We start from the raw sequence: 12965 nt of genomic DNA, 5'->3' as shown, positions 1-12965 counted from the left end.
AAAGAGTCCTCCTCAGCTCTCCGAGGCTAGCTGAATATTCTAAAATGGCACACTAAAGGGGCGCCTGGGTGGCTCCCTCGCTTATGCGTCGAACTCTTGATTTCAGCTCAGGTCATGATCTCACGGTGTGTGGGTTCGAGCCCCATGTTGGGCTCTGTGCTGACAGCACGGAGCCTGCTTGGGATTCCCTCTCCCTCTCTCTCTGCCCCTCCCCTGCTTGTGCTCTCTCACTTTCTCTCAAAAATAAATAAATAAACTTAAATAAACTAAATTAAACTAAAAATAAAGTCCCCTTCAGACAGCACAGCCTTCACTGCCTGGACCAGAGCGGACAACCCCCAGGGAGCCCTCCCCTGCACACCAGGTCACCTTTGCCCTGGCACCTGACCCTGTCACCCCTCTGGCAATCCTGAATGGCCTCTGTTTCCAGGGGAACCATAGCCATTTTTTTTTGCCTCAGTGCCTTTTCCTATGCTGTTTCCTCTGCCTGGAGCCTTTTTCTCCCAGTGTTTTACCTGCTAACTCCTGCTTCTTCTGAGGATTTGGTTCTGGTATCACCTCCTCCAGGAAACCCTCCCTGATCTTCCTTGCCTTATGCTCCCAATTGTGGTCCTGCTCCCACTCTGCTGGGAAGGGCCCATGTCTACTTCTGATGGGAGGGTGGGAACCAGGTCATCTTGTTCACCGTTGCACTCAGGGTCTGCCACACAGTGAGGACTCAATAAATATTTGTTGAATCAACATGTGAAATTTTGTTCCCATTTCCATTTTGATGCGAAAGCCAACCCCATTCTCACCAGCACCCAATCTCCCAGTCTGATTTGGGAATAAACACTTGGTAACTGTTCCACAGCAGTGTTAAGCCTAATACTCCCATTTTAGGAGGAGGCCAATCTAGCCAGATCCCGGATACCTAAACACCCAGAATGCAAACCCCTTCCTGGAGGGAGATATCCCCACCCCACCCTGTCCCTTTTCTGTGGATACTTCATAAGGGTCTCAAAAGGCCACAGCTGCAGAGGCTGAAGGTCCATGGTGCCTCCAAGGCTCCCGTCTGTGCCTCATCCGGACATGAGAAGCAGCTGGAGTCCGGGGCCTCCTCTTAGACCAACTCCATCCGCCTCAGGGCTGGGGCCCAGGCAGCAGGCTGCTCAGAGCTCCCCATGTGGTTCCAATGCACATCCAAAGCCCAGATCCATTGACTTGAGTCAGAAACCAACCCTGTGGGGAAGGGCCAAACGCCCCGAAACACCTGCTGATTGCTGAGGGCATTTAAGGCCCACAGGGGGCTGGAGGCTGTGCTTCCTTTCTAGGTGAGTAACGACTGGGTGGGCGCTGGGGGTTCCGGGTGTGGCCGTGTCCTCCTGGAATCCTCTGTCTGGGCATCGACGGGACACTTTGCTCCTGTTTGGGGATTGGGTGAGGCTGCTGCAGCCTTGTCCCCTCTGCAAAAGCCTGCGGCCTGCGTAGAGGGACGGCTCCCAGGGAGGCTAGGCCAGGTCTCTTCCTGTTGAACTCAGCCTTGGTTTACAGAAACTGTGCTAAGTGGTGCTCGGCTTGCTCTCTGCGTGGGTGAGGAGGATGTGACCATTGTTGGGTGTCTGTTTACTCCTCAGAGCCCATGTTGGGGCTGACGGTGCATGGGGCCTGACCACACGGCAGCCCATAGATCTGTGTGCCTGTGTAACCTCTCCCTGAAATGCCCACCAAGACATGTTCACCTGTAGGAATCACTCCCAGGGTGGTTCTGCCCCCTCCCAGAGCCTTCCCAAGCCTCACAGTAGGACCACCGGGAAGAGGACCTGGTCTCCTGCCTCCTTTCTTGCTGGGCCCTCTGCTTCCCAGCCTTGGAGGCACACCTGACTGTGTGTTTCCCTGCACCAAGCTTAGTGTCTGGACACGTTTTGCCCACGTTGGTAAGCCCCTATGAGTGTCAAGTTGGGGTCCCTGTGTCTGTGGCACCCTACCCCCAGCCCTGTATGCCCCCATGGTTGCTTCTTCACCCCTATACTCCGGCCCTGCTGTGCGAGTTTTCGGACCCATGCACACTCCGTGACCCCAGCCCTTCCCGGGGAATGACCCTTGATCCAACCCCATGTGTAGTTTTAGCTTATAACAAATCCCACTGTTCAAAGAAGTGGCTGTTAGTGATGCAGTTCTGAATATACGTCAATAGATGCCCCCAGTTGGGGTGCCTGGCTGGCTCAGTCAGTAGAGCATGTGACTCTTGATCTCGGGGTTGTGAGTTCGAACCCCATGTTGGGCGTAGAGATTACTTAAAAAAAAAAAAAAGTCCACAGTATAGGCAAGTGGAGAAACATGTGGCCAAACTCTATCAAACCCCCCTTCTATAATTAGCCCCTTGGTACGCTTGTGAATTTTTAAAGGTTAACTTGGAGGAGGGGTAGGTTATGGAAGTTAATGTTCAATCCATTTCTGAGGTATTGAATTTTCTATACCATGAATGTGTGTAAAAATCTGAAAAATACTTTCTAGAAGCTGACTCTTGGATGATCTAGATCTTAATTGAAAACCGTTCTCAATTCCTGAAAGATGGTAACAGCTCGGCTGGATCTAGAAAAGTATTTAAAAAAATTTTTTTTTCAACGTTTATTTTTTTTGGGACAGAGAGAGACAGAGCATGAATGGGGGGAGGGGCAGAGAGAGAGAGGGAGACACAGAATCGGAAACAGGCTCCAGGCTCCGAGCCATCAGCCCAGAGCCCGACGCGGGGCTCGAACTCACGGACCGCGAGATCGTGACCTGGCTGAAGTCGGACGCTTAACCGACTGAGCCACCCAGGCGCCCCTAGGAAAGTATTTAAAAATTGGCCTGTAATGCCCCAACCGGAGAAAGTGACTCCGTGCCATCAACAAGACTTAGAAGTCCCCTAGTCTCCCTTTCCCCCAAAAGGAACAAAAAGTCAAGAGCAGCTTGGGAGCCTGGGAGACCATGAGGTTGGCCAGGGTCCCTTGCCACCTGCCCCTCAGGGTAGGAGTCTCCTAGTGTGTGGGGAGCAGCAGAGGTGGCCAGAGGTTGGGTCAGTAAAGCCTCTACACTGGTGATGTTTGCCTAAATAGCTAATTTGGCTTTCTTTGGATCTCAAACTCTGAGAACCGACGAAGACAGGTTCTGACTTTGATCTTGTGCCTACCTCCGAGCCTGGGCTCTTTCCTGCGACTGACTGGTAAAGTGTGGCAGGGTCATGGCTCTCTGGACGCTACAAATAGGAACGTGAGGGGAAGAGAGCACACTTGGAGCTGAGGCCAGAGGAACTTGGGAAAGCCAGAAGAATTTGCTTTGCTTTGCAGACTATCCCCAAATGAGTGGTTTGGCTAAATCCGTGACTTTCAAACTGCTCCTTCGAGATGCCCCCGCGGGTGGGGGAGGGGAAAGGACCCTGTTCCATCTGAAGTTGAACTTTTTCTGCTTGGGCATCTCTTACCGGCCTTCCGCTTGATACTTGATTTGGAAGGAAGGTGGCGATCACCTGAACCCCTGGATCTACTTCTAAGCTCCCTTGTGGCCACACGTTCCGGGCTGTGGCAGAAGGATGTGTGGTTCCCGTGGCAATAGTCCTGGAGCAGGCACTGCCTTGGGTCTCTCCCGAAACAAAAGCATTTCATCCCCTTGTACCAAACTGGCCTCATGCACATTCAGAGGGTCTCCTGGACTGAGCTGGTCGGGCCACGAACAGTGGATGAGATGGCAACGAAGTGGCCTCCCTCGCTGAAACCTACGCTTTCCTATTTTCCAGCGTCTCCCCTGTGCATTGAGTGCCACCCGTGGTAGTGACTTGTCTTCTTCCTCAGACCTCGTTACAGAGCTTAGTGATCCGAAGCACAGACGTGGGAGTCAGATCGAGGCTGAAGTCCTGGCTCTGATGTTTCACAGCTGTGGGCACTCTGGGCTTCTGTGGGGAGTGACCTCTGACACCATTTCCCCACCTGTAAAATGGGGCTGTCTCCACCTTCCTGTTAATGTTGCTTCATTTAATCCCGAGTGTCCGACATTCCTGGCATGCAGTAAATGTTTTGGCCATTGCTCCCTGAACTGAGCCCTTAATACGACTCTACTCCAGACTGATAAAATGCCACGTGCCTTCTCTCTTGGAGATGTAAGGTAAAGCTCCTTGCTCTGACACAAATCTGTTTCCAGCTGATAACTGTCTTGACCCTGGTTATTCTAGCCGACTAGCAAAACTCTTTGGAGATGGTGTTTTAAAGGGTGTCCCAGGGGTGGTTGGCTGGCTGGCTTAGTAGAGCATGTGACTCTTGATCTCAGGGTGGTAAGTTCAAGCCCTATGTTCGGTGTAGAGCCTACTTTAAAAAAAAGGATGTTCTGTTCTTTTGGTCCTTAAAAGCAACTCTTCTTTCTTATGGAGCAGAATTTGAGATTATTTAAAAGTAGATGAAAGTCTAGAACATGATTACTCTCTGGCTTGAGGCTTAGCCCGCTTGCTCTTTCAAGCTGTGGCTGGCTGGTGGCACTGTGTTTAGGGAATCGTCCTCAGTGGCCTGGTAGCTGCTGTTACAGCTTGTGCCTCAGACACTATCATTCTTTTGTTCTGACTCAAACTCTCTTTTTGCCTGGTCCCTTGCTGGTTCTTTCTTTTAGGCCCTACCAGGAATGTCATCGAGACTCTGTTCTCGTTCTGTTCTCAAACAGAGTTCATCTCTCTTCTTAAGACCTCGGTCTTGGCTCTCTACTTCTGGAATTCTACTTGCCTACACGGTCCCATCCAAACTGATGTGTCTGAATTAGTCTTTCCTGGCCAAATTATTCCCAGCTGTTGTATGCTCAAGAATAGAGGCAATAGACTCTGGTCTTCTTCTTTTTTTTTTTTTAACAACTTAAAAAATTATTCTTGAGAGAGAGAGAAGGGAAGGGACAGAGAAAGGGAAAGAGAGAGAGAATCCCAAGCAGGCTCTCCACTGTTAGCACGGAGGGCCAACTCATGAACCGTGAGATCACGACCTGAGCCAAAATCAAGAGTCTGACGCTTCACAGACTGAACCACCCAGGCACCCCAACTCTGGTCTTCTTTATCCAGTTTTCTCTCCAGTGTTGTCTGGCTCATCCTGTATTCTTGGGAACAGATGGACGTTCATTGCACACTTGTAAGAAATGTCATTCCCAGCTGCCTTGTAGAAAGTTAAAATGTGGCCTGATTTGAATAACCTCCTCTAACTGGGGACCAGCTCTCTTTGTGACCTACCACCCACCACCCTCAAAGATTTGAGTACCTACTCACTATATGTCATGCATCGTGAAAGGGCTGAGGAATCGTAGCTAGGACACATGTGACCCCATCGTGATTGGGAATAGGGAAAGGAAGATAAACAAGAAAATATTGGGTGGGTGGTAAAATCTGTGGAGATTATAGAACAGACTGAGAAGATCCTTAGATGCTTACATCGGAATTCGAAGTGTTGCTGCAGGTGAAGTGAGCTGGGGCCAGATCACGCAGGGTGGGTATCACAGGAACTGAGTTTTCTTCTAAACTCAGCAGGCAGCCAGTAGAGGGTTTTAAATCGGGGAGAATTAAATGATCAGATGCTCATCTTGAGCAGATCACATGGCTTCTGTGTATTGAACAGATTGGAATAGAGCAATGGTAGAAGCAGGGAGAACCATTGGGAGGCAGTTGCTCTAGTGTGGCTGAAAGGTGATGGTGGCCTGGTCCGGGTGGAGGCAATCTACCAGAGTTAGAACGAGCGGGTCATGCTGGAGACCATCTTGACCCAAGGGCTGGTGGATTGGGTGTGGGAGAAGAGGGCCAACCTCTTCCTGTCCTAGCCTGCTTTGGGCACCACCGGCTTGCACGTATGCTCTGTACAGAACTCCTTGGACACAGCCACATGAGACGGCTCTGTGCTTGCCTTATAGCTTACCCCAGCCACCACAGGCCAGGTTCAAGCCAAAATGCGTCTAAAAGGCATCCCTTCCTCCTGCAGCCCAGGGCTGGTCTCCTTTGTGCTTGCATGATGCTCATTGCTTGTTGACCTGGTATGGTGATGCCCGTGCAAGCTGGCCTCCTGAGTCTGCTCTCCGATTCACCGGGGGCCCCTTAGGGGCTTAGAGCAAGGATGGCCGTCACATAGGAGCCCACACACTGGGCACTGAAAATCTCCTGGTAACTGCCCTACCTACAGGTGGTTGACTGTTCCAGTCAATATGCCGACTTTGGATGCTCCAGAAGAGAGGCTGAGAAAATTTAAGTACCGAGGCAAAGATGCATCTGTGAGTACCAAGCAACTGCTTCGCCCTATGAAGCAGTAGTGCAGTAAAAATCTCACGGCTGGAATGTATCAGAAATGGAGGGGAAGATGATGTGGGGAACCCAGGTTAGATCATTTCCCCCAGGATTCTCAATAGAGTCGAGGAGTTTCTTCTGAACCAAGATAAAAGGGTCTATTTTGTTTTGTTTTTAATTTTAATCTCCCTCAGTCTGGTATCCAGGGCTGGATCAAGGCTCCAATGACCTGTAGACTGATCCCTAATGGTGGAAATGGTCAGGGACATGTGGGTCATGTCTTCAGAGGCCATAGTCCCCAGCCCTGCCTGGATCTCCAGTTGGGAGGCCCAGGCCTGCCCTTGCGGGACCAATCAGTACTGATAGAGATGTGCTCAGACTCGGGACAATGGTACACTTTGCTTGGATGGTTCTACAGCTGAGAGTCCTGGCCTGCCGAGAATGTAGACAGGCTTCCTTCACTTTGGGAAGAAAGTTAACTACTTTTCTGGATGTGGTGTTAGGAGAAAGCAGAGGAGGTAAACCGTGCTATTTACTGTGTAATATTAACTCTTCTGGACTGTTTACTGTTGTCACTGTAAAAGTGAAATCAGACGCTTTGAGGCATGTTTTAGCTAAATGGGGTGACAGCCTGACTCCCCTGCTCTAAGGGCTCTGGTTCTTTCTTTTTTCTCGTTAGATGAGGCGGCAACAGCGGATGGCAGTCAGCCTGGAGCTCCGGAAGGCCAAGAAAGATGAGCAGGCCTTAAAGAGGAGAAATATCACTAATGTCTCCTCTGACCCAGCTTCTGAACAACTAACCAAAGGGGTACGTACATTGGGAATATGGCATTCAGGACGGTGGTGTGGGAGGTCCATCCTCAGCAGGTTTCTCGGGCTTGAAAATGTTTAATACATTCGGAACTTGCAAACGCTAATCCAGGGTCTTTAAGGAGGGGGGTAGAGGTAAGCTGGTGGTGTTGGAAAGCGAAGGGCCATTATCTTTGTGTCTGTGAGTCTGGGATCTATGTTCTGAGCGACATGGGGTAGATGAAGTGCAGCTTCTAATGGAAATGAACTTACCATCCCTCGGCCAGAAATAAGAAATGAGGGGTTACATCTAGTCACTCAGCATATAAAGTCTTGCCTAGGACCCGAGTGCTGTCCTTCATCATCAGTTCCCCATCCACCCCAACCTCACTCAGTGCAAATTCTGCGTTGATGTGCAGCCTAATGCTGTCTTTCATGGGTCCTTTCCGGAATACCTTGACTGGGGAGTTTCTCTTCTTAGACTCTGATAGTCGTGGCTCTACATCCTTTTATGATCTGCCACTGTCTGTGTCCCATCTTAGCCATCCACATGCATTATTGCACCCTGCTAGGATTAGGAGTCTTACAGGGCAGAGCTAAATTCGATCTGGGCAAGTAGATCTGATGACACATTAGCAGCCATTAAACGCAATGGCTGTTAGCATTCTCTGACTTTCTGTACATGGCTTCTTTCTCTCAGCATAATGTTTTCAAGGCTTGTCTGTGTTGTAACATATGTCAATACTTGATACCTTTTTTTTTTCAAGTTTATTTATTTTGAGAGAGAGCATGTGCGTGTACACATGTGAGTAGGGGAGGGGGAGGGAGGGAGAGAGAGAGAATATGAGTGAATGAATGAATGAATCAATCAATCAATCAATCACAAGCAGGTTCCACACTGTCCGTGCAGAACCCAATTTGGCGCTCAAACTTACAAACTGTGAGATCATGACCTGAGCTGAAATCAAGTATCAGATGTTCAACTGACTGAGCCACCTAGGCGTCCCAGGACTTCATGGCTTTTATGGCTGAATAATATTTCATTGTATGGACATGCCAAGTTTTGTTTATCCATTCATTAGTCGGTGGACATTTGCATTTCCACTTTTTGGCTATAATGAATAATGGTGCTTTGTGCACAAATGTTTGTGTGGATGTGTTTTCAGTTCTCTTGGGAGCATACCTAGGAGGAGAATTGCGGGTCATATTGTCATCCGGTTTAACTCTTTGAGGCTGGAGGTAAACTGAACAGTGGCTCCCCCTCCAAATACCTCCATCTCCTAATCCCCAGGACCTATAAATGTTGCCTTGTATGGCAAAGGGGACTTTGTAGATGTGATTAAGTTAAGGGTCTTGAGATGGGGAGATTATCCTGGATTATCTGGATGGACCCAGTGTAATCACATCGGCCCTTACAGTAAGGATGAAGGACAAGTCAGAGCAGGTGATAGGACCACAGAAGGGGAGATTAGCATATTGTGCTTTGAAGATGGAGGGAGGGAGTCACAAGCCAAGGAATGCAAGTGGCCCCTCTAGAAGCTGAACAAGGCAAGGAAGCAGATTCTTTCCTCAGAGCCTCCAGGAGCAGCCAGCCCTGCCTTTAGTCCAGTGAAGCTGATTGTGAACTTCTGATGTCCAGAACTAGAAGATGATGTGGTGTATTAAGCCACTAAATTTGTGGTAATTTTTACAGAAACAATAGGAAACAAATATGTTGCCAAACTGTTTTACTAAGTAGCTGTATCATTGTACATGTTGGCTCTCTTACCAACACTTGTCCATTCTGGGATTGTAGCCATCTAGTGAGTACAAAGGGCTATATTGTTGCAATTTTGGTATGTTTTCCTAACGACTAATGATCATTTTTTGATGTGCTTATTGGCTATTTGTGTATCTTTTGGAGAAATGTGTATTCAAACCCTTTGCTCAATTTTAAGATTGAGTAATTTGTCTTTCTCTTGTGGAGTTGTAAGAGTTCTTTACACTGTCTATTCTGGATACTAGACCCTTAACCAGATACATGATGTGCAAATATTTCCTCTTATTCTGTAGATTGTCATTTTTACTTTTTTAGTAGAATCCTTGAACAAAAGTCTTAAATTTTGAAAGTGTTCAATTTATCTACTTTTTTTATTTGGTTGCTTGTGCTTTAGGTATCATATTTAAGAATCCATTGCCTTGGGTGCCTGGGTGGCTCAGTTGGTTAAGCAACTTCAGCTCAGGTCATGATCTCATGGTTCATGAGTTCAAGCCCTGCATTAGGCTCTCTGTTGTCAGCACAGAGCCTGCTTCGGATCCTCTGTCTCCCTCTCTCTTTCTCTGCCCTTCCTTCACTCATGCTGTCTGTCTAAAATAATAAACATGAAAAAAAAATCCATTGCCTGATCCAAGGTCACAGAGATTTATGTCCAAGTTTCCTTCTAAGAGTTTTATAGTTTTAGCTGTTACATTTAGACCTTTGATCCATTTTGAATAAACTTTTGTAAATGGTGTGAGTTAGGGGTCCAATTTCATCATCCCATGTGTGGATATCTTATTGTCCCAGTATCAAAAAGACCATCCTGTCCCCGTTGAATGGTCTTAAATCCCTTGTCTAACATCAGCTGACCATACATGTGAGAGTTGATTTGTAGACTTTGGATTCTCTTCCATTGATCAACATGTTTACCCTATGTCTGTGTAGCACAGACTTGATTACTGTAGCTTTGTGGTGGTTTTGATATAGGGAAGTGTCTTCCAACTTAGTTCTTCTTTTTCAAGATATTTTAGCTATTTGGAATCCCCTGCATTTCCACATGAATTTTTGAATCAACTTGCCAATTTCTTCTAGCAAGACAGCTAGGATTTAGGCAAAGCATAAGAGACTCTTAAATACAGAGAACACACTGAGGGTTGATGGGGGTAGGGGAGAAGGGAAATGGGTGATGGGCATTGAGGAGGACACTTGTTGGGATGAGCACCTGGTGTTGTATGGAAGCCAGTTTGACAATAAATTCAATTTTTTTTTTTAAAAAGACAGCTAGGATTTTAATGGAGATTATGCTGAATCTGTAGACCAGTTTATAAGAGTATTGGCATCTTAACAACATTAAGTCTTCCAATTCATGATCATGGGGTATTTTTTAATATATTAGGCCCTCTCTAATTTTTTAAAATAGTTTCAGCATGTAAGTCATGTGCTTCTTTTGCTAAATTTATTCCCAACTCTTTTATTCTTCTTGATGTTATTGTAAATAAAATTATTAATTTCAGCTTTGGAGTGTTCACTGCTACTATATAGAGATACAAGTGATTTTTGTATGTTAACCCTGCAGCCTAGCTATGTCTTGTTTGTTAGCTCTAATTTGTGTGTATGTGGGGGGATTCTTCAGGATCTTCCATATACAAGTTTTTGTCTTCTGCAGATAGAGACAATTTTACTTCTTTTTCCAATCCAGATGGCTTTGTTTTTCTTACCTAATTAATCTGTTTAGAACTTCCAATACTATGTTGAATAAGAGCAAGGAGGCATCCTTGTCTTGTTCCTGATCTTAAGGGGAAAGCTTTCCATCTTTTACCATTAATTGTGATGCGAGAGGTGGAGTTTTTTTATTTTTTATTATTTATTTATGTATTTATTTTAATATGAAATTTATTAAATTGGTTTCCATACGACACCCAATGCTCATTTCAACAGGTGCCCTCCTCAATACCCATCACCCATCCTCCCCTCCCTCGAGGGGGGATTTTTTTTTATAGAAAAAAAAAATGACCTTATGAGATTAAGGAAGTTTCCTTTTATTTCCAGCTATTCTATCATGGAAGGGTGGTTGCATTTGTCAAATGCTCTTACCCTGCATTTATCGAGATAATTTTGTGTTCCTCCCCTATTAATTCTATTAATCGAATTAATATTCTATTAATATGTCCTACTACATTGATGCTCCCATGTTGAACCACCCCTGCCTTCCCAGATTGGATCCCAGTCGATCAGGATGTATAATCCTGTTCATACGTTGATGCATTTTTGTTTCCTAGAATTCTTCTTTTCACGATTAGCTGTTTTTCTTGAATAATCTCTTTTTGGCTCAAAACAAATTGGGCTACAAGCCTTTGGTCAGTTTCTAGAGTTTGGAAGGTTGATTCTACTTGTGTTTGTTGTTGGTGGTGGTAGTGGTGGTGTTTTGGAGAAGAGAATTTTTGGAGATCCTTACTCTGTTTTTGCTGATCATAACTAGCATGTTCTTCATGGAATGAAAAGGTGCTGGGAATCCAAGTGATTATAAGAATTACCCCTTCCCCAGAGCATGGGAAGGGTCCCACAGATCTGTGTGTCCTATAAGACCACCAAATATCTCTCTCTCCCATAATGCAGACAAGCATACTGTCCAAGCCAGCTTGTTCTAATCAGATAGATGGCTAGACCAGATGACCTTCATGGTTCCTTTTCACAGAGACTCTGACCCCAAAGCATCTGTCCTTGCAGGTCAGCCTCAACCTGCAAGAAATAATCAATGGTGTGAATGCCTCAGATCCAGACCTATGTTTCCAGGCCACCCAGGCAGCCAGGTATGGCTAAACAGACTTCTGCTATTCATAGGTTCCAAGCTAGGAATAAGTTTCAGGGGCCTTCCTGGTTTTGTGGCAGTGACAAAATGCCCACGCAACATAAGAGAAGGTGAGTCCGTTCAAAAGCAAGACTAAATTGTTCCTCTACACTGTCCTTGAGAACATCTTAAGATATGCAAGTGTTGTCAGAGATGAATTGCTTAATTTAAATTGGCCTCTATAGGAATCTCTGCTCATAGATAATACCTGAAGGGAAAAATGTTGCTTCATCACTGCCAAGTGCCATGGGCTGGACTTTAGGATATTAAGTGGCTCTGGCCCAGCTGTTAGTCTTGTTTGATAGCTAGAAATGCCAAGAGCATTTATAAAGGAGGTTCTTAATATCAGACTCACATGACTTGCTTTTATTTTTTTCCCTCTGATTGCGAAGGAAAATGCTGTCCCGTGAAAGGAACCCTCCTCTAAAACTGATTGTTGAAGCCGGGCTCATTCCCAGGCTGGTGGAGTTCCTGAAGTCCTCACTTCACCCCTGCTTGCAGTTCGAGGCAGCCTGGGCTCTGACCAACATTGCTTCTGGGACTTCAGAGCAGACTCAGGCAGTTGTGGAAAGTGGGGCCATCCAACCTTTGGTTGAGCTCCTGTCTTCCCCCCACATGACTGTGTGTGAACAGGCAGTATGGGCCCTTGGTAATATAGCAGGTAAGACTCTCCTCATAAAGGGCTAGGAAACCAGTGGGTCAGGCACCTGGCCTGGCATGCTATGGGAGTTCTTTGGGTAGCATCATAGACTTGATCATCTGAGTTTAAATATCTAGAAACAGTGGGGAGGCTCTGACAGGCTTTTCCAAAATTCAGAGTCAAGTTCAGAGGCTGAAAATTAAAGCTGAAACTAGATGATGCAGTACGTACTGAAAGCTAAAGGCCGCCTAAGGCCATCTGCCAATACTGGGGTCCTACGGCCTCAGGTCTCAATGGCCTCGGGAACAGAAGACCAGTCTTTGACCCATGCACTGTGACATTTATGACACACCCATTCATAACGCAGGACCTTGAAAAAATTCTACCTCCCGTAAAAGCTGCCAAGGGAATGTAACAAAAGATAATATTTCCTCAGTTTGGGGTAAAAGTCTTCCCTGAAAATGCAATCCTAAAATGGCCTTGTGAGTTTGGGGCTTGCTGCTGTATTCCCTGCATGGGCCAGGAAAGCACGAACTGAGGAGTTAGTGCGACAGTGTTGAAAGTTCTAGCATTCCTGGCTGGATATAAATACAATACTCTTAGGGGGGATATGAACTCAATTGGGCCCCTCTGGATTTTGACAAATTAAGATCAGCCAAATGTTAGCAGTTTCAAGTTCAGAGAGTCAACAACC

The 12965-nt window shown here is 46.5% G+C and overlaps 1 protein-coding gene across 3 annotated transcripts in view; it reads left to right on the top strand.

Annotated features, from left to right (window-relative positions):
- Nucleotides 1–12965, top strand: part of KPNA7 (karyopherin subunit alpha 7) — a 122346-nt gene that overhangs the window by 93109 nt on the left and 16272 nt on the right. For 2 of the 3 annotated variants that reach the window (XM_040455902.1, XM_040455901.1), the window contains 3 exons: nt 6936–7064; nt 11511–11593; nt 12024–12292. In XM_040455902.1, the coding sequence (XP_040311836.1) occupies nt 6936–7064; nt 11511–11593; nt 12024–12292 (481 nt within the window). Of the gene's footprint in view, nt 1–6157; nt 6244–6935; nt 7065–11510; nt 11594–12023; nt 12293–12965 lie in introns of those variants that run through there. The other variant, XM_040455900.1, reaches the window with a different exon arrangement.

This window comes from Herpailurus yagouaroundi, unplaced genomic scaffold, assembly GCF_014898765.1.
Source record: "Herpailurus yagouaroundi ecotype Mexico unplaced genomic scaffold, PumYag 216, whole genome shotgun sequence".
Taxonomy (NCBI): Eukaryota; Metazoa; Chordata; class Mammalia; order Carnivora; family Felidae; genus Herpailurus; species Herpailurus yagouaroundi.
This window is presented reverse-complemented; position numbering and strand designations above follow the sequence as displayed.